The sequence below is a fragment of the Pristis pectinata genome, chromosome 1 (assembly GCF_009764475.1).
Source record: "Pristis pectinata isolate sPriPec2 chromosome 1, sPriPec2.1.pri, whole genome shotgun sequence".
Classification (NCBI taxonomy): Eukaryota; Metazoa; Chordata; class Chondrichthyes; order Rhinopristiformes; family Pristidae; genus Pristis; species Pristis pectinata.
The window spans coordinates 112,225,690-112,253,472 of NC_067405.1; the positions used below are offsets into that span (position 1 = coordinate 112,225,690).

At 39.1% G+C, this 27,783-nt stretch overlaps 3 protein-coding genes across 7 annotated transcripts in view; 1 reads left to right on the plus strand and 2 right to left on the minus strand.

Moving 5' to 3' along the window:
* Window positions 1-7: 7 nt before the first annotated feature.
* timm9 (translocase of inner mitochondrial membrane 9 homolog) lies at window positions 8-6,517 on the plus strand. 2 transcript variants are annotated; one of them, XM_052029731.1, is made up of 4 exons: window positions 8-364; window positions 4,875-4,952; window positions 5,056-5,151; window positions 6,370-6,517. In XM_052029731.1, the coding sequence occupies exons 2-4, from the start codon at window positions 4,914-4,916 to the stop codon at window positions 6,505-6,507; spliced, it is 273 nt and encodes a 90-aa protein (XP_051885691.1). In that variant the 5' UTR covers window positions 8-364; window positions 4,875-4,913; the 3' UTR covers window positions 6,508-6,517. The 2 variants fall into 2 exon arrangements, with proteins under 2 accessions (XP_051885691.1, XP_051885695.1); XM_052029735.1 differs by lacking the exon at window positions 8-364 and adding an exon at window positions 383-713.
* A 138-nt stretch (window positions 6,518-6,655) lies between these two features.
* On the minus strand, window positions 6,656-17,907 carry LOC127570582 (uncharacterized). The gene is made up of 8 exons (XM_052016303.1): window positions 17,809-17,907; window positions 16,416-16,633; window positions 15,970-16,013; window positions 13,811-13,975; window positions 10,907-10,956; window positions 9,622-9,703; window positions 7,249-7,391; window positions 6,656-6,857 (listed from the first exon to the last, which is right to left on the minus strand). Exons 1-8 carry the CDS (start codon window positions 17,905-17,907, stop codon window positions 6,804-6,806), a joined length of 855 nt encoding a protein of 284 aa, XP_051872263.1. The 3' UTR covers window positions 6,656-6,803.
* A 2,276-nt stretch (window positions 17,908-20,183) lies between these two features.
* Window positions 20,184-27,783, minus strand: part of arid4a (AT rich interactive domain 4A (RBP1-like)) — an 83,090-nt gene continuing 75,490 nt past the window's right edge. For 3 of the 4 annotated variants that reach the window (XM_052024612.1, XM_052024630.1, XM_052024621.1), the window contains exons 22-25: window positions 26,141-26,245; window positions 25,856-26,059; window positions 23,209-23,355; window positions 20,197-22,084 (exon numbers count right to left, since the gene is read on the minus strand). In XM_052024612.1, the coding sequence (XP_051880572.1) occupies window positions 21,981-22,084; window positions 23,209-23,355; window positions 25,856-26,059; window positions 26,141-26,245 (560 nt within the window). In that variant the 3' untranslated portion in view covers window positions 20,197-21,980. Of the gene's footprint in view, window positions 22,085-23,208; window positions 23,356-25,855; window positions 26,060-26,140; window positions 26,246-27,783 lie in introns of all 4 variants that reach the window. The other variant, XM_052024605.1, reaches the window with a different exon arrangement.

Genomic DNA, 27,783 nt, shown 5'->3' on the forward strand with positions numbered 1-27,783 from the left:
TTTCCTCTGCAGCTCGGAGGAGCCGCCTCACTACTCGGTCCCGGTCCCCAGGCCCAAGGCCGGACCTTCCCGCCCGTTATTTCTGTTGGGCTGAAGATTCGGATTAAAATTCAAAAAAAGTCTCGCGCCGCATCCGGGTCCCGAGCCTGACGTAAAGTTACTCCGTGACTCAAAGGTGACTTTCCATCGTCCACCCATCACCCGCGTTTTTAATTTTTTAAAAATTTGTGTCAACCGAAAGCTGTAACCGGAAACATCCAAATCGCCGATAAATAACTGCACGAGATCGGGCTGTTTTATCTCAGTGATCGGAGTGGCGAATGTGCGGGCGGGAGACCAGATTCGCGGCGGGAACAGGGCTTCGGTAAGTCACGGCGACGAAGGTGGCGGTTGTGTGTTGGGCGCGGAGAACCCGGCGGGGGGCAGAGCCGCCGTCCCACGGCCGTCACCGAGAGGTGGCCCTGTGGGGAGAGGTTTTATCTGCGCCGACCATGCCTCAAACTGTGTGTTGGGGTTCAAAGGGTGGGCGCCTCTTTCGGTTCCTGGAGACAGGAGAGAGACCGCAGATGCTGGAGTCTGGAGCAAAGACAAGCTGCTGGGAGGGGGGGAAGGACTGGGGCAGGGTCTCGACCCCCCAAACATCGGTGGTTCATTTCCCCACCCCACAGATGCTGCTCGACCCGCTGAGTTCCTCCAGCAGATTCTGATCCGAGGTAACTGGCTGCTGCTCTGCAGTTCAAGGTTCCGCTGCCGGAAACATCGCACCGCCTCCGCCACCCACTTCTTTGCCCATCCACGTGTAGTTATATTTTTACTCCAGTTTTTGTCCCCCCCCCCCCCCCATTGAAGAAGTAATGAATTTCAGGTGTTTGTGGAGTTTAGTAGCATTTTCAACGACCTGCTTCAAATCAGCCCTGCACTCCTATCAACTCCAAAGTATCTGTTCACTTTCTCGAATGTCAACGTTTGTATAAAACCCCTCAGTTGGAAGTTTCCATCTGCAAGTACTTGAGAGCCCAGATTTCGTTCCCATGTGTTTGCCTTCCCAAACATTTGTTCACTTTCCATCCTGCCAGGCTCTACAATTGATGAATTATCTCCAATTTCCAATATGTGCATTATGATTGTATCTAAACAGATCCTTCCCTATTTCAAAGATGCCATTTCCAACATTGCTTTCACTTTTACTCTGCTGCACTCCTCTATCACATCAACTAACTGCTAACTTTCCCCACCACCTTCCCATGAGATATGTAGGAAATAGTTATCCATCCTGAGAAGGCAATTAACATGCCCTTGATACATTGGATACACTGATTATTGACTTAAAACATTGACCCTTTCTCTGTATTCTTACTTCCACTTGGGTTTTGTGGGGTTTTGAAGTGACTAATGAGACCAATGTGGGAACTGTTGCCCTTCCGCAAATGAGGCAAGGTCTGGCTAACCAGGTAGTTAGGTGGATAGTTTGTGAGATGATGCACTCCTTCTGTCTCTGTGAGGCTTCTATGTGTTCCTGATGCTTAGGAGGTTCCTAGTACTCCTCCTCCACTTTGAACAGTCAAGGGCCTGAGGTTGCACTAAGGTGAGGATGTTGCACTTCAAGAATGCTTTGAACATTCTTAAATCACCTATGACAGATTTCAGAATAGTGTCTGGACTTCTTGGAATTTGGACCAGTCCTGATGCAGGTTTTTGACCCAAAACATCAAGGGTTCCTTTTCCTCCATAGATGCTGCTTGACCTGCTGAGTTTCTCCAGCAGATTGTTGCTGTTGTTCACATGTAGTTGAGCTGATCTGAGTATTAGCAGATGTAGGGGCAGATTGCACCCTTAAGCAACTGTCAGTTGCTTGAGATGCAGTCATCCCTCCATCACTGAGAAAAGTATTGTGGACAATATGACTTGCAAGATCATTCTTTCTGACCCACCTCGAAGCCTCTGGGCATGATAGCAAGAACTAAGAGGTTTTGCTCAATATCCTCCTGCTGCAGCCCTTCTGCAGAGCAGGCTGCAAGTGGCAGAAACCAAGGCCCTAATCCTGAACTACCCAGCTCATGCCACTTTCACTGTTTCTAAATGTCTCGTGATCGGACATTTACATAAAACAGTGCAGCACTGCACAGGAGCAGGCCCTTCAGCGCACCGTGGCTGTGCTGAACACGATGCCAATGTAAAATAATCCTACCTACAGCACATGGTTAGCAACCTTCTATTCCCTGCCCATTCATGTGTCTTTCTAAATGCTTCTTAAATATTGTTATCGTATCTGCTTCTATCACTTCCTCCACCAGTGCATTCCAGACACTTACCGTTCTGTGCAGAAAAAACTTGCCTCTGTTGCTCTACACTTTCTGAGCACTTCAACCAATATCCCTTTAAGTGTGTTTTATACTTTCAAGGCAAACAAAAGAACACAACCAGAATCCTGGTGCAAATGCAGCTTTATTCACATGCACACAGTCATAGAATACAGGTCCCAATCACTATCCTTCATGCTTGGGGTGGTCACAGGTGCCTTCGCTGGGCTCTCAGAGTCCAGGGTTCTCTGCTCTTTACAAAGGTTGGTCTCCTGCCTTAGATGGTGGTGGTGCTGTCTTTGCTCCCTTGGCTGAAGCCCTCAAAGTATACCTTTGCTGGCTGTGGTCTTCAGTGGCTGCCATTAAGGTTTTTCACTGCTGACTACCAGGGTGGATTTTTCACTGCCCTGTCTTCTTGGTGGGGTTAGTTATGCCCCTGCTGTGAACTTCCAGAAACTTCTTTCTTGATGAATTGGGTGGCATGGTAGGAGGGTCACTGCTAGTCACTTCAAAGGATAATGAGGTTGGGGGAAGCTTTGAATGCATCCCTCCAAATATAATGGAGGCAGGAAACTGAGGCTCCATTGAGTTTGCTTCGCTATTATTTTTTCTTTTGCTGAACTGCTACTTATGTTAAATATTCAGTCACTAACCAATGGACCTGCATGTGTCAGTAGCACCTACTCTTGCCATAGTATCACTAACCTGTGAGCTCATTGATAAAAATTAGAGGTACCAGCACTGATCCTTGCAGAACAGCACTGATCAGACCTCCAGTCAGAAAAAACACCCCTCTACCACCACCCTATATCTTTATGACCAAGTCCATTTAATTAAAGTAAAAATAATTTATTAAATTGTACTTTTGTTACTAAAATTTAGGCACCTTTAAATAAAGATATAAATAAAGTTACCCTTTCAGTGAATATCAATGACTTTGTTTAAATGAATGAGGCAAAGGATGGAATTAGGTGTTCCCTTATTTCTTCCTGTATTCCAATGAGCAGGAGTACTGTCCATAGGGTATTGCAACAAGTTAGCTATTATCTATGGAATTACTGGCTTGATCTGGCCCACTATTGTTTTATTTGGCAGAATGAAATTGGATTACTAATAAATATGATCATTTTACCTAATATGCATGACTAAAAATAGCAGTGTGGTTACAATTATTTTACCTTAGTGTCTCTTGGATATTACTTGGATTGTCAATGTGGTTATCATACAGAACAAAGTTGTGCATCACATAACTAAGGCAGAGTTAATCTATTTAAAAAAACATTGCTCTGTTCACAAATAATTGCCTGTACAATTATTATTTGCCATTTTAATTCTCCATCTTTCTCTCTTACTCAGATTTGTCTTTGGCTGTTGATATTGTTCCAAAGGTTCCAAGTAATTTCTTTCACTGCTCATCCATAGTTTCTAGCAAGTTGGAATGTGTATGCTGTGGTTATTGAAGAGCAACAAGAGGCAGGTTGCTGCTAAATGTGGGGAACCCCCTCAAAATACCAATTGCTGTTATGTGCAAAGGGTTTTCATATTCTTTTAAACAGATGCCTCAGGCATTACAGCCACTTTTCCTTGTTCTTTCACACTTTTTCTTTTAGTGTAAGGCTATTACAGCACCAGTGACCTGGGTTCAATTCCGGCCACTGTCTGTAATGAGTTTGTACGTTCTCCCAGTGTCTGCTGGGTTTCCTTTGGGTGCTCCGGTTTCCTCCCACAATGCAAAGATGTACAGGTTAGGAAGTTACGGGCATGCTATGTTGGCACCGGAAGCATGGCGACACTTGCGGGCTGCCCCCAAAACACTATGCAAAAAAAGATGCATTTCACTGTGTGTTTCGATGTGCATGTGACTAATAAAGATATCTTATCTTGTATGTTCTCACGGTTCGACAATCATTTTTCTCAGCTTTCCTTCACTCCAGTGCATATCTCTGCCATTTAACCATTCCTATTTATTTTTCCATTTGTCTTTCCCCCTTACTTATGTTCTATTGCTTTTTTAAAATGAGATCTGTCTATCTAATATTCCAAAATTTTGAGGGATCTTTCCTGCATTAGTGATTCTTGTTTCTCCACAAGTGCTATTTTACTGAGTTTTTTTCTATTGTTTTAAATGTTCAGGTTCTGTTTTTGCATTTTTTTTAATGGCACTGCTTGTTTACTTGTTAGGAACTATAACATTGCTTGAGAATATACCTAAACTCCAGTTAGACCTACTGAATTGTTTTGGTAATTGATATAATTAGAAAAAACAAACTGATTTAGTACTAACCTTTTGGTATTAGACCTATGAGGAGAAATTGAATAACCAGAGATTTTGTTCTGAAGCATCAAAGGAGACTTAAAACAGAATCTGAAAGACTTCCATGATCCCTTGACCTTTGCGTTCTAAAAAGGGATTGTCTATTTATTTTTTTCATGAGATATAACCTCTATTCAGGTATCCTTTGAATCTTCTGTCATTTAATCAACATGATTAGTTCTCCAAGGCTATACATAGATTTAAGATCTTTTTCCAATTCAAATGTATATGAGTATATATAATTGTTGTTTTGTTGCCAGATGCAGTAACCTTTCCCAAGGCCTAAAAACATAGTTGTAATGGCAGCACAAATATCAGAAACAGACCAGATAAAACAGGTAATATTCATACAATGTTTGCTTATTACTGAAAGTTAATTGATACATTTGTGTGTTTCCAATATGGGATTTAATGTGTTTTTTTTTCTCCCTCCACATGCAGTTTAAAGAATTTCTGGGCACATACAACAAACTTACAGAGCACTGTTTTATGGACTGTGTAAAGGATTTCACAACTAGAGATGTGAAAACAGAAGAGGTATTTCCTGTACTGATTTATTATTTGAGTGGTTTAAGTCATCCCAATCTAAATTATTTTAGATGGTATTCAACCTAAATTATTTTATAAAATCACTTAAAGTATACCTGCCTTGTTTTGATTTGAAAATTGCACAAATGTGATGCTGTCCAATGATCTCTCTTTGCCAGACTTGAGATGGGGGAAACCATTTATTTTAAACATTGTCATCCAATTTAAATTGATCAATTTTGTGACTTTTAACTACCTCTTCAAAGTAATGAAAGTTGCCGTGAAACTACCACCAGACAGTTGTTAAAAACTCATTGTATATTCACTGTTGTCCTTTGAGAAAGGATGTCTGCCATTCTTGCCTAATTTGTCCTACTTGTGACCAGACCCAGAGTAATGTGGTTGATTCTAGCAACTATCTGAAATAGCTTTATCAAGCCATTCATTTCATGTGTAATCAGGGATTGACCAACAATGCCCATGTTCATGAATAAATTAAAGCATAATGCTAGACCACAATATACAATTTAGATAAACATGTTAATGTGGGATAGAATGAGGGAGGCTGGAATAGTCAAATCTTCATGTAACAAAGACAATGACTGTTTCAGATGAGGAAGGAAAACTCCCTCCTCCCCCCACATTTGGACACAAAGTCAACAGAATCATCCCAGAATGAGCTGCACCTCTAACCAAATGGAAAAAGTAGGACAAATCCAATCCAGTACTTTCAATCATCAGTAAAGTGTGTGATGGTATCATGACTAGATGGTGGCTGCAATATGCACCATCTGCAAAATATACTGCAATTACCTGCTGAGGCTGCTCCTACAGTACTTCATGAATCTATTACCTCTACCACCAAGAAGGCAGCAGGCACATGTGAACACCATCACCTACAGGTTCCATTCCTAGTCATGCACCAGCCTGACCTGGAAATAAGATGCTGTTTCTTCAATGATACTGGGTCTGTATTCTGGAGCACACTGCCCAACAGCAGCAGTTCAAGGCAGCAGCTTTCCACCACAACTCCAAGAGCATTTAGAGATGAGGAATAAATACTTGTCTTGCCAATGGCAACCAGAACCCAAAAAATAGGGAAAAAAAAATTTCACATTATTGTGCATTTGTGCATATTTATAAACTGCAAATACATACTGCAGAAAGTTTGAGAATGTGATAGCTTTATTTTTGTTAGCAATATCTGATATTTTATTTTAAATGCAGGTAACTTGTTCAGAACACTGCCTTCAGAAATACTTGAAGATGACCCAAAGAATATCAATGCGCTTTCAGGAATATCATATTCAACAAAATGAAGCGTTAGCAGCAAAAGCAGGACTCATTAGCCAACCTCGCATATAACAAAGGACCATTTGGGAGGTAGGGCATAAATGGAGTGCAAGCCACTTGTATTAGAAGAATGACCACATTTTTTAATGTCCAGAATGCTGGTGTCAAGTGAAATGAGTGTTATAATCAAGAAGGTAGATGGAAACAGGAATTCAATACATTGATGGACCAAGGCTTCTGTTTTATTTTGAAAGTGAATGGTACAACTTTGAATTAGTTTGTAAACTTGATTCAACATTAAATCACTGAAGTTAGAGTTCACAATTGATGGAATAAACTTTGTTGGAGCCGAAGAAAGTGTAAACATTTTATTCAACATCATCATCCACAAAACTCTGTGCATTCATTCCTGCAAGAAAACGCTGAAAGATGGGAAAGAGAAATTATTAGAAATACTATAAATCAGACTTTTTTCGCTCTTGCATTTGAAAAAGAATTGTAGGTTGTTTAAATACAACTTTAACTTTACACTTGCAATGATGTTTTAAGAGCTGGCATTATAAACATCCAACTGAATAGGCCATGATGTCAGTAGTACTCTGACTTGCTGCTTTCAAAACAATCATTTGATTCAAAATAGTGCTTCACAGTAATAATTTCTTTGGCAAGTAGTATCAAAACTAAAATATGTTGACTCATTGAAACCATAATGTTTAATTTTAAGAAATAGAAATACTTTTCACAATCAGTAAATACAAGATATTGAAGGAAATAACTGAATAGGTATGGAGAAAGGAAGGGATACTGTCATACCTGTCTAACAGCTGGCAATCTTTGGATAAGCATTTGGAACACTTGGTGTGGTAGTGTTTGCTGGAGAACCTGCAATAGTTGCTGCGGCTGACCACATACCGACACCGCATTACTTAAGTGATCAACTCCTTTCTCATAGTCACCTGAAAAATCAGTAGAGCAATGGTGCAATAATTAAGGCCAGGGTCCTGCAAGAGGATAAATGCTGTAATCCCAGTCAAATAGTAAAATAGAGAGTGGGAATAAATGTGCCCTTCCCATCACTATTCACATTCTGGGTTTTAAATTTTTAAGTTGGGTTAAATTGGTTTAAAGACCCATTTTTAAATTGGGTTATTTCAATAATTTGTTTTAGGACTGATCTTTTAGCACCATAATATTTTGACTTCCATCATTCTATTTCTGAAGAGACTAGTTTAGATTTCCAGTAACTCATCCTTCAGGAACAAACCTCATTTTGTGTTTTTTTTAAATAGAGCTGTGGTACATCCTATCTAATCCACTCTCAACGACTGCAGGAACAATCTCTTGAGTATACCTGCATAGATGAGCAAGGAAATCTTCTTTCCCCTTTGCCTACATGATTCAGTAAATAAGGCAGGCGGACAAGGGGTACTGCATTTAGTAGCAATTAGCCCCTTTCAGTAATAGGGAAAATGTTGAAATTTAATATTAAGTGTAATAAATCTAATATTAAGTAATAAACCTTTTTATTTTTCCGAGCTCTACTTTGTCACCTCTTTAAAAGAAAATATATCCTTCATAATAGATTTCAGCTATTTCCCTACTATTGATGCCAGGCTAACCAGTTTCCCTGCTTTCTCCTTTCCTCCTTGAAGTAGTGGAGTTACATTTACTATTCTCCATTCTGTTATAAAATCTATGAAATTTTGTAAGATGACAACTAGTATATTCACTATCTCCATAGCACCACCTTCTCCTGTCTCAATTTGTAAGGGACCCACATTATATTTTGCTAATCATTTCCTTTCGAGAGGTCTATGGAAACTTTTACAATCTGTCTACAGTTTTCAGTAATCACTTATTCTACTTCACCTTTCCTTTTCAAAGCCTTGGTACTCCTTTGCTGAATTCTGAATTCTTTCCCAATCCTCAGGATTACTGCTTTTTTTCCCTAAACAATGTCATAAGCCTTTTGCTTCAATCTAGTACCATCTTTAGCTTCTCTTGATAGCTACAAATGGACCAATTCACTTGTTTTATTTTACCTTGGAGACTGACTTGTAAACTATACATCAATTTGCTAATTGTCTTGTCATTTTGCAATCCACCATAGCCATAGGAGCAGAATTAGGCTATACGGCCCATCAAGTCTGCTCCACCATTTGATCATGGCTGATTTATTTTTCCCCCTTCAACCCCATTCTCCTGGCTTCTCCCCATAACCTTTAATGCCCTTACAAATCAAGAACCTATCAACCTCCGCTTTAAATATACCTAATGACTTGGCCTCCACAGCTGTCTGTGACAATGAGTTCCACAGATTCACCACCCTCTGGTTAAAGCAAGTGCTCCTCCATCTCCGTTCTAAAGGGATGTCCTTCTATTCTGGGGCTGTGCCCTCTGGTCCTAGACTCTCCCACTACTGGAAACATCCTCTCCATGTCCACTATCTCCAGGCCTTTCAATATTTGGTAGTTTCAATGAAATCCCCCCTTCATCCTTCTAAACTTCAGTGAGTACAGGCCCAGAGCCATCAAACACTCCTCGTATGTTAACCCTTTCATTCCCGGGATCATTTCTTGTAAGCCTCCTCTGGACCCTCTCCAATGCCAGAACATCCTTCCTTAGATATGGGGCCCAGAGTGGTCTGACTCAGATTCCATGCCTTTGTAATTTACCTTTTTCAGATTTAAGACCCTGGGTTTCAGATTGAACTAAACAGTGAAATGGCCTAAGTAAATATAGTATTGGAAACCAATAAAGCTGCAGATACTGATTCTGATATTAAAGAAAGTAGAAAGTACTGGAAACACTCAGCAGGTCATGCAGCATCTGTGGAAAGAGAACCAGAATTGACATCTGACAAAGGGTCTTTGACTTGAAATGTTAACTCTGGTTCTCTTCCCACAGATATTACCTGATCTGCTGTTTCCAGCATTGTCCATTTCACATATATAAATACAGTACATTTTGCAGATGATACAGTTTACAGCCATGGCACATGGATGGTGGAGGGAGTTTTAGGTGATGGTTGGGGTGCCAGGCAAGTGGCCTGCTTGATCTTAGATGGTTTTGATGTTGTTGAATGTTATAGGGGCTGCACTCAGCCAGGCAATTGAAGAGTATTAGTGCAAAATTTGCTCTGGTTGTTAAAGTAGTAGATAATGAACAATAACATCCCAGGTTTACCTCTTGCCAACAATTCTTCTCCCAACTGGACCTCTTCGAGAAAGAATTTCTGTACAGCTTCAACATCTTTTAAATCGGGTAACTGAAATTACAACATGATATTGAGAAACATATATTGCAACAATATGAATTTACCTTAAACCTGAAGAGTGCATTATGGTTATTTAAAGCCTCAATTTATTTCATATACTTTTATATTCATGAATAAAGCTTTAACTAATCTTGTCACATTACATCTAGCCTACAATGAAAATTTGTATTTATATCCACCTTTAACACAGCAAATTATTCCAGAAACCAGAGGAGAGATTGGGGAAGATGAACAGAAGTCCCAAAGACCAAGTTTTAAGTAGGAGTAGGAAATAAGAGATATTTAAGAAGGGAATTCCAGAGCTCAGCATGTTAGCAGTTGAAGGCACAGTTGGCAATGATAGAACAATTAACTAAGGGATGATTAAGAAGCCAAATTTGGAAGAACACATTTATTTCAGAGAGTCATATGATTGAAGAAAAGGAGAGATAAAGGAGGGAACTGTAAACAAGAATGATGATTTTAAAACAGTTGTTGCAAGCTCAGAATCCATATGTGAACAGGACCTGACACAAATTAGGAAATGGAGTTTTAATTTGAAGTACATGGAGGGATGAATAAGATGCTTCAGAATACTTGTGCCCAAGGGTGAAAAAGGCTTGGACGAGTATTACAGCAGCTAATGAGCTGAGGTAAGCAATGAAATGGAAATCACTGCTCTTAGTGACAGCATGGAAACATTTTCTGAAGCACATCCAGGTTCACCTTTGATACCAAAGTTGAGAAATGTCATTCAGTTTCAGACAGTTAACAGATAAAGGAATGGAGTCAGTGGCTATGGAATGAAGTTCAATGAGAACTGAAGACAACAGCTTTGATCTTGCTCATAGTCTAAAGAAATTCTTACTCTTTCAGATTGGATATCAAACAAACAGTCTGTTTAGAGACACTACTTCATTATCATCACTTGTGTATCAAGAGTGTTAGGTGTAGTTAAAGTATTGTTCTCTCCACATTTCAGCCTAAGCATACCCTCAGTGCATTTTCCAGGAATGTTTTTTCATGTACCTCGTGCCCCTAACCCTTGTATAACCCAAAACAACAAAACTAATGTAAGCAGCCCTGACTATCCTTAAGTGTGATCAGATAACTCAGCAGAAACCAGATACTAAACCTAATCTATATATGCACCAACATCACAACACTCAAGGATTTATGTACAATACCACTTGCCAGTATATAAGGATAAGTTACCTTGCCAATACAATCATTTGCTTTATCCTGTTGTTGCTGTTTTCTTCTTCCTGTAATTTTTTTTTAGAGTCAGTACAACTATTTAAAACCATAAATGTAAACAATGTAATATGAAATGTGATTTTCGAATTTGGAAGCGATTAAGTCAATGTAAAGGCACTTACATACTAAGTCACAGGAATGCAAATTATGAATGATTATATTCAATAGAAGCTCAAAAGAAATTGTTTACTATTATAGATTGTCACAATTACAAAAGTCAGTTACAGCGTCACTACTTTTTACACACTTCTGAGTTAAGTTCAAGTTTGTTCTTTACCCATGTAGTAAATTTTAAATCATTTGTTTTATTTTGGACTCATTCCATAGCTTTGGCTAAGGAATAATTATAGCAGATCCAGCAATATAATATTCTACTTATTCTTGTAAATAAAGTATTTTTCATCCAAACAATTGGAAAAGATATTCTGTCTCAGCAATGGTTCGAATGACCATAATTTCAAATGTGCTTTAAAATTTAGCAGATATTTAGCTAGAAGCAAACTGTTTCATTGTGTTACAATGACAATTAAATACTTTCCCCTTACACACTTGTGTTATTCTGATGGCAGTTGCAAATTGTAAAGTTTTACTTCACTTTATCAGAGCTGAAAGTACAAGTATTCAATATGCAGCCAAGTGAAAAAGTTAGGCCTTAAATGTCAAGTAACAAATAGTTCTAGTATCACTTTAGTTTTTGTGGCCTTTCATGATCCTGAATTTGTGATTACTAATTTATTGTTTTGTTCTGACATGCAATTTAGTTCTAAAATATTAAGCTGTAACTTTAATCACACAGAACTTTGGATAATTGCATTAAAGTTGCACTAAAATGTATATGTACTTTTAAAATCAGAAGTAACACATTTTTCCATTATAGGAAGCAAAACACACATAAATTCATGAAACTTTCATTCTACTAACCAAAATTCTATTTTAGTTCCCTTCTTGCTCAATTAATGAATTACTTCAACAAAATAACAAACTGTAGTACGCTTAAAGAAATACATGTTCTGTTCTAGCAAACTTTGTAATTGTAACCGCTGATTCATTTTAGCTTATGAAATACTTCCAAGTACTTATTCTCAAAATAGGCTTAATAGCTTATACTGTAGCTGCCCAATTAAGTTTTTTTTAAATATTTAAAAAATATTTTTGCAATTGTCTCCTACAAATTCAGTGTTGTACTCTTTTCCTGTCGGTATTGCATACTCATCCACAACTGCCAAGCAACTTTGAGCAGCAGGTTGGAAAGAGAAGCAGAAGAAAAAAAAACACATGAAAAGGGAAAAAATAGGCAAGCAACCATTATTATCTGATTAAACAATGTTAAAGGAATTACTGGAGTTAAAATTCTCCCCTCATGATATTTGACTAGACCTTCATGGAACCAGTTATTGATGGGGGAATTAGCCAGCAGCAGATACTGCAATGTCATAGTAGCTCAAGCAATCACAAATTAGTTTTTACCCCTTCTATTCTCAGTTGTCTCCCTTCCCACTTGCACTACACTACCATTGCTCCAGCCATCTACCGCAATTTCAAACTAGTTTCGATCAAGCATTTTAGATTTTTAACATGTGACACATAGGTAAAACGGCACCTCTAAGAATGCAGCATTCCCTCAGTACTACACAAAAACCTCCAGACAAGAATATCTGCTTAAGTCCTCCAGTAGAGTCTCTACCTAAAATGTTCTGAATAAATAGTAACAAATAACCAGTTACCTTGCTGCCAAAGTCATAAACTAATTTTACTCAATCTATTTCGATTAACTTCTCTCCAGGTGTTTGCTAGAATTATAGTTTGGCATAAGTGAACATGTCCCTCAAACAAACTTCAATGACTTGTATTTATGCACCCTGACAAACATCTCAATGTGATATGTAGAAGGCTAACCAAAAAAGAGAGGTACAGCAAGTGGCATGATAGGAAGTGTAATGAAAAAGGGATCACCAAAAGTGAATTAAAAGATATGTGGATAATAAAGTGGATTCTAAATATAGGATTAGCCATGATATTATTGAATAGTGGAGCAGGCTTGATGTGCCAAATGGTCCACTGCATTTTTAAAATAATGTTCTAAACAACACACATGCAGGTTCACGTACAAATGAGGTCAGCCACAGGCCCCTTGTCAAATTTTTTTCATCATATACATTTATATACATGTACACATTGAACCAATCACTGTCTGTATAAATGCCATGATCAGTTTTCAGATCAATCATGTCAAGTGGCTCCCTGCTGTGCACTGTTCTAAGAGAGCTGTCTTGGTTTACTTTTTGAAATTACAGCAGATCACTGCTTGCACGCACCGCTACACTAAATGGTATTTATCTAAAAAGGAAAAGATTTTAGCTATTTAAACATTTTAATGTGTTTATTAATGTTTGTTAATACTTTTGGGACATAAAGGGAATGTTTACGTTTATTTGGGGTGATGCATTGGGTACAAAGGAACAGTATCTGCAAGAAGTTTGTGTCCTTATCCCAAACAGATAATGAGAACACAGCATCAGAACAGGAAATAGCTTTCAAAAAAAAAATCGAATAGAACTGGAAGGGAATATTATTTTATGATCAATACACAATAAAAGTTAACCAAGGAGGGATTCATGTTCAAATTCACTTAAGAAATTGCATTGGTTTTCACAACACATTACAAGCTGAAGTCCACCTGGAATGACGAGAAATAACTGTCCCAGGCATATCTTGGAGAGCGAGGTCAGGAGCTGTGGAAGAGGGGAGAGGGCCAGAAGGCATCGGTGAAGGTGACACTGTTGGTAATCTCAAAGTCCTTAGCTGCCTGAAAGTGGCAACACAAGTAGATCGGGTGGTAAAGAAGGTGTACAGCATACTTGCCTTCATCGGTCAGGGTGCTGAGTATAAAAGCTGAGAAGTCATGTTGCAGCTGTACAAAACTTTGATTAGGCCACATTTGGAGTGTAGTATTCAGTTCTGTTTGCCACATCACAAGAAGGGTGTGGAAGCCTTCAAGATGGGAGAAGAGGTTCACCAGGATGTTGCCTAAATTAGAGAGTATTAGCTATAAGGAGAGGTTGGACAAACATGGATTGTTTTCTCTGGAGCGTTGGAGGTTGAGGGGCAATCTAATACGAATACAGTATAGAAACTTATGAGAGGCATAGGAAGGATAGATAGTCACAGTTCAGGGTGGAAATGTCAAATACCAGAGGGCATAGCTTAAAAGAGATTTACAAGGCACTTTTTAAAAAAATCTCAGAGTGTTAGATGCCTGGAACGCACTGCCATGAGAAGTGGTGGAAGCAAATATGATAGCAATGTTTAACAAGCATTTTAACAGGCACATGAACAGGCAGGGAATGAAGGGATATATGCCACATGCAGGCAGATGGGATTAGTTTAAATTGGCATCGTGGTCAGCACCGTTACCATGGGCCTGTTCCTGTGCTGGACTGTTCTATATTCCATTTGTAAGCTTTCAGTTCCTCTCCCTAATAGACTCTACCTGCTTCCACCTCAATAGCATTACTCATGTCCATTCCTGCCTCAGCTCCTCAACTACTGAAAAGCTCATCCATGTTTCTGTTACCTCAGAACCCAAATACTCCAGTGTTCTTCCACCTCACTTCCCACCTTCCACCCTTACACTATGACGAAGGTCCTTGGAGAGATTTCTTATGTTAAAGACACTACAGAAATATGTTATGGATCCGTAGAAGCAACTATGCGTCTCCAATGCAAATAGCCTCATAACATTCACTGTCAAAGGATTTTCAAAACCCACAGAACTTACACTGGATTGCTGCCTGCTGAGGTTCTAATTGCAGTCTGTCAGGGCACATTGATAACATAGCTGACACCTGACTCTCTATTCCAAGTCCTGTTACACAAAGAGATTAAGAAGTGGACAGTGGAAAAGGGTCAAGGATGTTCTCAAAGCATCTTTGAAAACTTGTCAATTCCCACTGACTCCCGAGATGTGTAGTCCATGACTGCTCAAAATGAAGGAGCATTTAGCTTGGCACCAAGAACCTTAAATCCATGCCTCAGGATCACAATGTAAACAATGCAAGCAGTGCAACACTCATGAACTACACACCCACCCATCCTGTCAAATGTCTCCTTGACCTGCTCTATTCCCACATTGATTAATTCATCAGTCACCCTGGAACCCACACGAAGTGAAAGCAAGTCATCCTTGATCCCAAGAAGGTCTCCTGAATATGCACTGAATGGCCTGCACCATTGAATTATCTCCAAGGATTTTTCTTTAGTTGAACTGAGTTACCTACAACCTCTCCATGTTCTATAGATATGAACTTGCATCCCACATTCCAAAGACATAAAGGTTAGGAAGTTGTGGGCATGCTATGTTGGCGCCAGAAGCGTGGGGACACTTGCGGGCTGCCCCCAGAATATTCCACGCAAAAAAAAGATGCATTTCACTATGTGTTTCGATGTACATGTGACTAATAAAGAAATCTTATACATTTTCATGAATTTCTATACACTCGTATAGACCTACTGTTTCAATCAAGCTGCATTAGTCCTTGACCTGTGAATCCACTTCACTTCCAATTATTCTACATTGAACAAATCCTGACGAGTTAGCCAAAATTCACGATATAAAGCGGACGGTACTGCAAGAAAGATGCGTATATTTCCAATCTTGACTTGTGCACGCAATGTTCTTTAGAGGAGCTGTGCTCTCCTATAATAAAAAAAATAGATGCTGGAAACATTCTGTTCCCTTCGACCTGAAATATTAACTGTTTCTCTCACCAGGATGCTCAATGTTTCCACCAGATTTCAGATTATCAGTATTTATTTTGCTGCTACTCTCCTGGAATTTAGTCGGTTCGCCGATACCAGAAGATCAAGTTTGAGGAATGACAGCGGGCCCCACGGTGAAGGACGGGTGGGTGGGGACTGCTACCATAATTCAGCTACTGTTCGTCCCAGCCGCCACCATTAAATGCATTCACTGCAGTTGTCGCTGATAACGAGTGGGCGAAGCCCGAGAGGGCAACACTTACTTTCACGCAATTTTACTTTGAAATCGGGGGCTCTTCTTCTTTTCCTGTCAAAGTATATACAGTAACCGATGAATGCGGCGCCAAAGACTCCGGCCACGATGGCCCCCGTCCTCCCAACCAGCAGCATTCCGACCTGCTGTCGTTCTCCGCTCCCACCCCGCAGCCGGCCCGGAAGTGTAACCAGGCGGGCGTCATCCTCACCCCGGCCGCCCTCTGCCCTGCGCCGGTGGGACAACTTGGTCGCCGCCATCTTTTTGACTGGAAGAAGGGCGCGGCCCCGTCCCCGCCCCCCCAGCGGACCCGTCCCCCCCGCCCCGTTCCCCCGTCCCCCCACCCCGCCAGCGGACCCGTTCTCCCCCCACCCCGTCGCCCCGTCCCGCCAGCGGACCCGTTTCCCCCCCGTCCCCCCGCCCCGCCAGCGGCCCCTCGCCTTCCATTTAACCCGCCTGTGCTCGAGTTCGCTGCACCCAGAATCTATCATAGCTGCTTGAGCACGATCAGACATTTGATGATCGGGACATCGCCTTTCTTTGCCGGTGGAATAATTTGCGGAGGCAGGGTTGAAGACATTTAACCAGCGCTTTGAGCTGCCTGCATGTCGTTCTGCTACAACATGTTCCCGTACCGTAGATTGAATATAACGCGATGGACGAATTGGGGCACGCTATTTGTATTACGCGGCCGAAATGGTCATAACGCGATTTCGATTGAGAACTAGAGAACCACTTTAGAGTTACTTTGGAAATCGACAAGCAGAGAAAAAGCTGCCTTGGGTGGGTTGGGGGTGGGGGGTGGGGGGTGGGGGGTGGGGGGGGGGGGAAGTTGCGGGAAAAAAAAGGTTTACATGTAACTTCCCCACAGTAATCAGACAGAATACAGGCTGCTTAGTTTTACCGCGGGAGGCCATGGGAACTTGACAAGTAATCGCTTCTATTGATACTTGTGCAACAATACTCTATTAAGCACTGTAACATACAGCCTTAAGTATTTTTAGCTTGTGGTAATAAAATAAACTTTTGGCTATTAAAAACGCCTTTATTTTTGAAAATCCTGCAGGGAAAGTAATTTGGATATTGCGAGTCTGAAACTTTCTCGATCCTAATCCCCCTTTTCCCCATTGACATCATTGTTTTTTTAATGCGATTTTCTTTACCACGAGGTGGCTTAGGGATGCAACTATCGGGTTATAGCAGAACTATCTATCAGAGCTTGTAGATTTCTCCCATAGACTGAAGAACCAAGTCACGGCTGTTCAGCAGACCACAAGCTCAGCCTTTGAATACTTCTTTGTTGTCATTGGGTGTGCTGGCTCACAGCAAGAGGTAATGGATTTCATCATGAATATTGATGGTGTCCCTCTCTGAAGCATGACTCCCAAGATATAGTAGAGAACCACACTGACCAGGGTCCCATCGTGGATCCTGATTTCTTTTTAAGAGCCAGCATAGTACATCTAGATAGGTTGTTATACCGCACAGAAATAGGCCCTTTAGCCCACGAGTCTTTGCCGACCATCAAACACGTTTACACTAATCCAACACATTTTATTCTCCCCACATTCTCATCAACTCCATCCAGATTCTACCACTCACCCACAGAAGGGTGATTTACAGTGGCCATTTAAAACTACAAAGACTTTACAAAACGAGAGGAAACGACAGGAACACTGAGGGCTTCGTGGGGGAGGGCAACAACTGTGACATGCAAGCTCCACCCAGACAGCACCAGAGGTTGGAATCAAACCCAGGTCATTAGAGCTGTGAAGCAACTGTCTTCTGAATGTTTTGTGTAAGCTCCATCCTTATACTATTGAGTGAAGGGATCGACCATGTTAAATACCAGGCGTGAGTGTTCCAAATCACAGGTGTCATCTGTGTACTGTAACTCAATGACTGCAGCTGGCATGATCTTGGTTCTGGCATGGGGCAAATCACTCATCCTGCATGTAAATTCACGCTAGCAGGGATCTTGTTAAAGTGAAATATTGTAGCATAGATGAATAGGAAGAAAGTATATCTAGCATCATTCAAATCAGTTCTGTGGTGGATCCATTGGGGAGAATTTATGTTTTTTTTCGTTCCAGATGCCGGCATCAAAGACCTGGCTCACAAATGAGGGAAATTAGAGGATTGCTTATCCCCACTGGTGGAGCTGAGTGGGAAATGAGAAGTTGATAGGAGTTTGGAGTTGATTAGTCCAGAAAAGTTAGCAAGGAGTGAGCAATGGAGGTTGCCATCATCGATCTAATTAAAGAATTAACAGAGAAATAATTTTAAATAATAGCTAGATGATGGGAGAAACAGACAGCAAAATTCATGCAAGTCTCTCTACATTGGAGAAAGCAAATGCAGATTGTATGATCACTTTGCAAAACACCTGCATTCAGTCTGCAGGGCAACCCTGAGCTTCCCATGGCCTGCCACTTTAATTCCTCATCACACTCCCACTCTGACCTCTCTGTGTGTAGCCTCTTGTACTGTCACCATGAGGCCCAATGCATGCTTGAGGAATAGCACTTCATTTCCCTTCTGGGCACATTGTAGAATTCACTATTGAGTTCAGAAGACTGCAATGTCAGGTAACTTGATTTCTTAATTTGTATCAGTCATCCTTTTTTATCCCCTACTTTTTTTTCCTCTGGGAGTAGAAGACATGCCCATCCTGACCTGCTGGACATATCTTCTACTCTGCATTTTGCAACTCCCACATTCTTTTGTCTATGTTCTCACTCTTCAAATTCTCCCATTCGGTCATTGACCAAATAACATTGTTTACAGCTTATCCCCATGGTCACCCCCCAACCCCTTTGCACAATTATGATATTCCTGTGTCTCCTTTTCACTTCTGACAAAGGGTCCCCAATCTTAAACGTCAACTCTGTTTCTCTTCCCATAAAACAGCTCAACCTGCTGAGTATTTCCAGCATTTTCTGTTTTTAAGTAAAATTTATAATCTTGGACTTTCTCAATGAATGAACTGAAGACCAAACATCCTTGCATCTTGCACTTAAACCTATTGTCAGATTGAGACAGCAGTTTTTACCCATTCACATATCAACATAATCTGCTTAGTATGAAACTAAGATACCAGATGACTATTCACATGACACAACAAGTTCAAGAGTTCAGAATTTCGGCTACCCAGCATCTACACATCTAATGTACAAATATTTTGAAATACGTAAGGTCAATGATGCAGATTAAAACAATTCAGCCATTGTTCCATTAATTTAAAAAATTAACAGGCGTTAATTTGCAATTCAATATATTTTTCAGCTTTCCTTGTTTTCAAAAATATTATTTTTAACCAGTTTCTAGAATCCCAAAGCTATTTCACAACTAGTTAGAGAAATTAATTTTCTCCTTTAGTGACCCTCTTCCATTGAAACATAGCAGGATCGCACAGCACATATACAGTATTCTGAACATTATTACAAAAGGGGTGTTTTATGTTAGGATGAGATAACTGGAAGATTTCTCACTAATGATTATCAGTCAGAATCTTTAACCTTACCTTCATCTCTCCACAGATGTTGTCATCAAAAAATGTTTCCAGCAAAGTAGTTGATGTCTGTTGGAACAATTATTCAAGACAACCTGTAGTATGTACATATCCAAAGCTCTTAATTTTTTGGTAAATGTATTGCATCAAGCCCAACAACATTAATATGGATACTTTAACACACAGCAATATCCAAAATGCTTAAATTTTACAAAGAACATGAACAAGCCAAATTGGTATTAGCCTAAACACTGATCAGATATTGTGTTCTAAAGGATTTGAACAGAGAGAGAGGGAGGAAAAAAAAAGGGGAGTTACCAAGGTTTTCTGAAGATTAAATTGCAGTCAAGGAAGGAAAAACTGCCAATGCTGCAATTAAGGCAAGAGTGCTGGACAAACTTTCAGAAGCAGAAAGTGTTTTGAGTTACAAGCCTATGTTACATGAATAATTATTTTCTTTTCAAAGTTGTCAAATTGTTAGTTTGTGCCACACTCCAAATTGATATTCGCCTTGATCACAATTGACTCATAATTAATGGAGGAGTAGCCAAGCCATGCCACTTGAGTTATTGCAAGGCAATTTCTGATCAGACAGAGCAGTAAAGGTGAAGGCTTTAGAAATAGACTGCCAGGCCACTATCAGCTAAGAAACGGTGGATCATGCAGAAAATCTGGTCACAAAATGTGACAATAAATTCAAAGCAATTTTTCTTAAAACTTGGCCTTTATTAAACTCTGTACGGAGCTCCATTTTATTTCACATTACGATACACCAGTTTTGCAAGTGGAGAGAAAAAAAATTGCTCTGCTTTTAGAAAGTTAAGCCATTGTCAAATTATTCTCTTCCGCTACGTGTGGAAGAAAAAAATCCATTGTAATAACTACTACAATTTCACGCTGTCAAGAAATACAAAAAAAAATCTCAAACATAAAATGAATGGACATTGATTTGTTAGCAGTTCTATGGAATACTATTACAATCCACCTCAGGCCCACTGCTGTTCTGAACCACAGTATCATAATATACAAACAGTCTAGAGCATTCACACTATTACTCTACAGTATATTAAACATTGGGAAGGGACACCAATTCCTTACAATGTACAGTACGTATGGATAAAAATTGATAAAATAATCACATCTGTACACAATACATGTGCAAACTGTATCTTTAAATACATGGTTCTGGAAGAGTTGATATATACAAAGTATGCAATGGAGACACCATGGCCTTGTCCATGGTCTGGAAATACTACACAGCCACCTAATGGTAACCGTCATTCCTTATAGTAGTTGTTCTACATTTGTTTTTCCCAAACATTGTAGTTGAATTTAAGATAGTAGACAACTTGGCATAGTTTTAAAGGTTGGAACAACCAACTTTGTTTAACGGGGCAAATAATATACATTTTACCATTAGGTAGTGTGACCACAAAGCTATCCAACTGAACTCTACAGGATACATAATTCAGGAAAGCGAACCTGCTTTTGAAATGACTGAAATTGTAATTCAAGGTTTGTAACATCTTGTAAATTAAAGCGAACAAACCTGGAAAACTGAACCAAGTCTGAAAATATCTTTCTTTCTTGTTTTAAAAATACATAAAAAATACAAGTATTATGTCCATTGCCTTGTCTGAATAAATATACTTCACAAGTTGCAAGATAATACATTTTTTTTATTTTACACAAAACTCTTCAGGTCTAGAAATTTTTGTTAAATAACTTCATTGTTGTGATATATTTGAAACTTTTTTGTAATAAAATAAAAACTCTGCAATTACATATAAAAAGAGACAAAATAGTCTTGCTACAGAAATTAGTCTACTGAAAACCAACTTCTCCGATGACTGTAAACATTACAAAATTTAAATAAGAAATCTCATTTGCATAACTGTGCTCAAAATCCAACAGCAATATAGCGGAAGACTTTTTCATTACAGTTTCAGTTTTCAATACACTAAATTTCCTGTAACAATCTATTTTGTCCCATTTCCAAATTACACAAAATAGGGCACTCTGCTCACCGTGTACTTTGGCAGTTCAACATAGCTAATGCTCCCACAACTAAGACTGAACTGGAACTACTAACCCAACATATGAACTGAGCTGACTGGGCTCGTACTAGGCACCTTCTGTTCCATTACCAACAAAGCTATTTTTCTGTTGCAGTTATTGTTCTGTGAGTGTCTTCACAGGAAGGTGGTCACATTCATTTCATTCAATCACCGAGAGGCTTCCACAAAGTGCCATTTCATGTAATAGAGTGGACAGTAGTCATCAGTGAAGCATGTCTCATCTCCAAATTACATTCAACTCCGTGCTTTGCAGTGCTAAAGGAACTGGAAGTTAACCAGGCAGAGTGGGAAACTTTTGCTCGAATCCTACTGATAATGCACAAGTCCAATCAGCTGAGTGCTTCCTATGCTAATGTTCCAGGGTTTTTAGCACTTGTGTCATGGCAGCAGGCTGCTGGGAAAGGGATAGGGAAGGGTACAGGGGGCGCATCATCACCTGCACTCTACTGCCACACTGTTTTGGGCTGGTGAAGAGGAAGTGGGACTCATTCCAGTTTCTGAAGAAGCAGAGGATGTACCTGGAGCTGCAGGTGTAACTATGGAATAGAAGAGTATATAAATTAGTAATGAATTTATATAAAACATTGTAGAAATGTCAGGGCATTCTTCAGTTAATACAGATGCTCACTGTAAGATCTTTAACTTTAGTGGGCAAAATTGTTCAATGAAATACCAACACATCGTCCAGTGGGCTAACAGGTGAAAACTACTAGGCCTTCTAGACAATGGAAAGGCTTTAAGGAGTTGGGAAGAGAATCACTCAACTTTCTACTGGAGATTCATCATTTAACCATAAATATTACAAATTTGATTGAAGGAACAAAGAATTGTACAGCTACATTTGAATGTAATTTAGGAGCGACAACAACTGTGCAGCTGAGAGAGGGAAAGCTATAAAAGGACATAAACAGGTAAGTAAATGTGCAAAGATCTGACACTTGGAATTCTAGAAACATACAAGGACAACTACTTTGAACAGAGCAACGACAAAGCAGAAAACTAGAAGACTGAAAAGGAAAGCAAAGGCATTCAGTGCATAGCCTATTAAAACCTATGTATGCAAAGTGCACTAATGAAAAACTGCCTTTATTTCAAGAGATTATAGGGGATGAAGTGATGCTTTAATTGTACATGGCCTGACCCCATCTGGACTCCTGTATTCAGTTTGGCAGTACACACAAGGCAGGATATATTGTCCTAGTAAGGTTGTAACACAAACTCACCATTATAAAACACGGGTTAAATTTAGGGTTAAATTTTAAATCAAATTTACATAAATTTAGCTTGCACTCCACACTCCTGCAAACTTGGAAGATTAAGGGCTGTTCTAATAGAATTGTTCAAATGATAAGAGGATTAATTTGATGATAAAAGTTTGGGAAGTACTTTTTCCACACAAAGAGTAGCAATCTAAAATCTGGGACTCCATACCCTAAAAGGATGAACAGAAATTTTCAAGACAAAGATTGAAAATTTAGTTAGGGGTTATCAGGGGAAACATATTAAATGATTATTTGTGGGTTTGACATATCATTCAGCCGCACTGATTGAACAGTGATAAAGATTTGAAGAGCTCAATGGCCTATTCCTGTTCCCAAGCAGAATGAATCATAAATATTGTTATTCAAAATGTTATGAACATCATTATGTTGATCATTACCTTCTCTCTCTTTCTTTTTTAATCGTTTTCTTCTCCTATCTATGGACGCTACTTCAGATTTCAAAGACATATAATATTTTCTGATCTCCTGTAGCTTGTCCTGTAGGAAAGCTATCCGTTCAGCACTTGTCAGATTGTTAAGGTCAGCTGTGGAAAAGAATATTAAATTTATGCACAGAAATAAAATCATTCCACAACTACATTGTAATAAATAAACAAGTGAACAAGACAACAATCTCAAATGGAATGTGCATTATTCATTTATCTTTATTAAAAGAGACTAATTTTCAGAGAGCAACTTAATGCTCAACTTTTTATAAATGTTTTTATTTCCCAACATTCAGCACACCATGTTGCTTAAAGACAGCAGAAGGGCAGACAGGAAACTATGCTACAGATGCTGTAATCTGGATCAAAAGAATAAAGTGCTGCAGTGGGTCAGGCAGCATCTGTGGAGGCAGAGGGATAGTCAACGTTTCAGGTCAATATCTGATGCAGGGCCTTGATCTGAAATGTCAATCTCCACATATACTGTGTGACCCGCCGAGCTCCTCCAGTAGTTTGTTTTTTCCCCACCCTACATACCAATTTCACTGGCTACAAGCTTAAGGCATGAATGCAAATCAATCTCCAACTCAGCAAACCCATGATGTATTGACTCCAGCACAGTATACTGAATACATTTGATTAACTTGTCCTCCAAACTACTTTTGCCAATGTGACTTGTTCAGTTGATTATGAGGACTGAAATTCCCTATGATCACTACATTTAAATAAAGTACCTCCCCTTATTATTACCTGACAGCTCATTGATCTTCAAAAAACTATACCTTTCCACTTGTAACCAGTTACACAATACACAGACTTCCACCCACTATAAAACTCACAAGTAGAAAAACTTGTTTGTTTTTGTACCTATTACAGATGAAAAGACGGTTATTTTGCAGTCAGTCTTACATCTGACCTACTCCAGTATCAACTTGGTCACATAAATAATATGACTAACAAATTTTATTAAATGCATTACATCTGTATGCCTATTATGTTAAATACAAGCCAAAATTCCAAATACAGGATGACTAACACTTAAAAATTTAATCTTAAAGAATTTTAATCCACTCTGAATTACAAATCCTGTACATTCTTTATCATTTAACTACCCATCTCATGGGCTCTGTTCACATCAGCCAAATGGCACCAACCATCTGCTATTTTCATTGCTATATCCTCCTTCTTCTTAGGCAGTCCCTTGGGATTTTTCTTTCACTCCATTTTTTTTTTGAGTTCTGAGATGACTGATGGAGTCAATGTGGAAAGCACAGACCACTCCATACATGGGAAAGGAAGTGCCTGACAGGGCAGATAGGTTGCTTATGAAATGGAGCTCTCCTTCCACCATTTATGCAGGGCAACTGTGTGCTCCCAACAGATGGGATAGAGGTTCTCAATTCCAACCCAATAAGCTCTTTGTGCACTTTCAGCAGTCATGAGCCAGGGATTCCCAGGAGGTTTTCAAAGAGGTTTTGAGCATATCCTTGCACCTTTTCCTCAATCCATCTGGTAATTTCTTCCTATGATAGAGCTCTGACCAGAGTACGGGCAACCCTCACGTTACTCAAAAATGGTCCATATCACAATTTTCCGTAACATGAAGCTACATTATTTGCGCATGTGTCAAGAAACACAAGTTAAAAATGTGTAGATTTTGAATTTACATTTTTTTCTCCACATAATTTCAGTGAGAGCGAATTTTATTCTGTATCTCAGATTTATGGGTAGTAATTTGTGAATTCCGTAAAGGCGAATTTCTGTGACCCGGAACAGTTGTAATACGGGAGTTGCCTGTATCTGTTTTGGGAGTCTAGCATTGCACAACATGGCCTGTGCATCAGAGCCAACAGAAAACAACTGTGGCCTCAATGCTAGGGATGTTGCCTTGGGAGAGGTCACTGATGCTGGTTTGCTTATCTTCAGTCACTTACAAATACAGTAAAAACACTGGCTATTTCAAACATTGTCAAATTTCGTATTACACACATATTATAGGCAACTTGAGAATCATTGTTACATTTAAATTTTCTACCACAGATGGGTAATATTGTTGAGAAAATTGTTTTTCAAGCAAAGTTTTCTGGTATCCCAGAGATTTTCTATTCTAATTAGATTTGGCACCATAAGTTTTTGTATATTTTACAAAATTTCATTCAACAAAGTAATTAAAGCAGCTTATAACATTCAAGAAAACAGTGACGGGAATCTTATATAAAAGTGGTTAGACAAGTACTTTAAAAGTTTAATCACTGGAATCATCTAAAAACAGAAATTCTGTCACAAGTTTTGGTCTTTCACTCAAATGCATATGCACAAAAATGTAAAATGCACTTTTACTTCGACTTCAAAAAGCAGTTAAATTACATTCAAAAATTAAACCACTATAAACATCAGGAACTGTAAATAGCCATACAAGATGATAAAACTTAAATCTTTATTTAAAAATGTATCACTTCTCTTTACTTTATCTTCGCATCAATTTGATAAATAAGCAAATTAGGCTGTTCGATACATCGGGTGAAGTCGTTGAATTCTAAGCTACTGAACCTAAAATAGGTTGAAATCAATTTGAACTACAAAACAAGGTTTTTCTTACCAAGCTGGAAACTCCATTTATAGGTCCTGGGTGATGTACCATCACTTCCATCTTTTTCTTTATCCTTGTCCCCATCTTTATTGTTAGGAGAAGTCAATCTTGATGGGGACCTGCCGAGTTTTTGAGACTTATTTGAAGTCTTCACTGGAGTGCATTTATTGGAGTTGTCTGTGACTGGTAGGTCTTCGCTGTCACTGCTGTTGCCTTCAAAAAATATTGTTATTATTAAAAACATGTATTAATAAAACAATTTACAATTGCTTAAATTCCAGCTTCAGAACCTACCAGTTCCATTCTTTTCATTCTTACTGGACACATTTGACCGTTTGTGGCTACGCTTTTGTTTTTTCGCGGGTGTCCCGTTATTGCTGTCGCTTATTCTTTTCTGACCTATGTGTAATTGAAACATTTGAATGTAAAATGTAAACCATAATACTGTGGCATATTCACATCATTAAGTGAGTGATAGTGTTACCATTCACAATAGCTTATTAGTTTCATATAAATATCACATGTTCACATCCATAATTACAAACTCAGCTCAGCGGGTATAAAGTAAGCTCAACATCAAGTTCTTCCGGAAAGCTTGGAGAATGATATCTATTCTTAATCTTTTCAAAAAGTGAAACTTACATTTAGACTGAGAATACATGGAAGGGATTACAGATTTCCCCCCAGAAAATGAACATTTACTTAAATCTACAATGGAGGGTATACAATGAAGGACTTCATTTGGAGACTGGTCTTTCAAAAATAGGTGCATTAAAAACCGGCAACGTTTAAGTCTTTTTGATTGGATCACTGGGAAGGAGTCCGTTAAATAAACAAGATATTTAAAATGGGGCGGGGCAGTGGGTGACTGAAGCACTTGTGCTCTTCCATCTGGCAATAATGGCGACCGGGTAAATAAATTGTATGTTTCAGCTTGTCAAAATGTGTGGTTTTGCTTTTGATTTTCTGCACCCTTGCAGGAAGGAGTCTGACTTATCTCACCATCAAAAGCAGCTGGTAGCTAGTGGCAACCACTGAAGCAGCAGAGATGCAGTGCAATACATGATTGTGGTATTTGCAGTTTTTGAGATTCTCTGTGATTTCTGGAATGCAACCCCACGTTTAGGTTTAGCTGCATCTCTCCCTACATGAATTTACAGATAACTAGGATTATGTTCTTAAAAAATCTTTTGTTAACTGGGGGAGAACTGTACGACCAAACCTTGGCTGTCACTCGAACCGAAATTCAACTTCAATAGTTCCCAATACATCTGATAGAAATCAAATCATAATTGTCTTGCTCGAAGCCTAACCATGTAAAAACATCACCTTCTCACTTCTTGGTTCTGCTTAATGTGTCAATCTCATTTGGTTATTTTCCAAAACCTAATGGTTTTGCTGTGGCTCTTAATAGCTCCTAAGAGTTTCATTTCTCCTTTACATAATCAATTATTGCTTCCAACTGTCATCTGATCCTGCAGGGGTTAATAATTTCAGTTCAGTATTTCTCACTGCAAAATAAACCTCTCACTGCACAGGCTCACAAGAATAAACCCTTAAGGAAGTGTAGAAGTTACATGTCCAAGATTAATTAAACATATCCAAAGCAGGAAGAAAGATACTTACAAATGTGCAAAATAATTATATAATTGTAAGATTTTAATGAAAATAAATTAATACGCACCTATCAGGAGAACAGCACTTTGAGCATCATTAAAATGGGACAATGGACAATGTTAATAGCCTGAGAGAAGATTATTCTTGGAAGGAAGTGAAAATTCAGAATATTCTGAAAAGAACATCCTCCAAAGACTATGGCAATGGCACAGACTTCCGTGTAAGTGATTTGCTCACCTAGCCAATCAACAAATGGGTTGATGGCAAAGAATCCTCTGAGGGAATAAAATTTCAAAATAAAATGTGCCCTCAAAAAGATA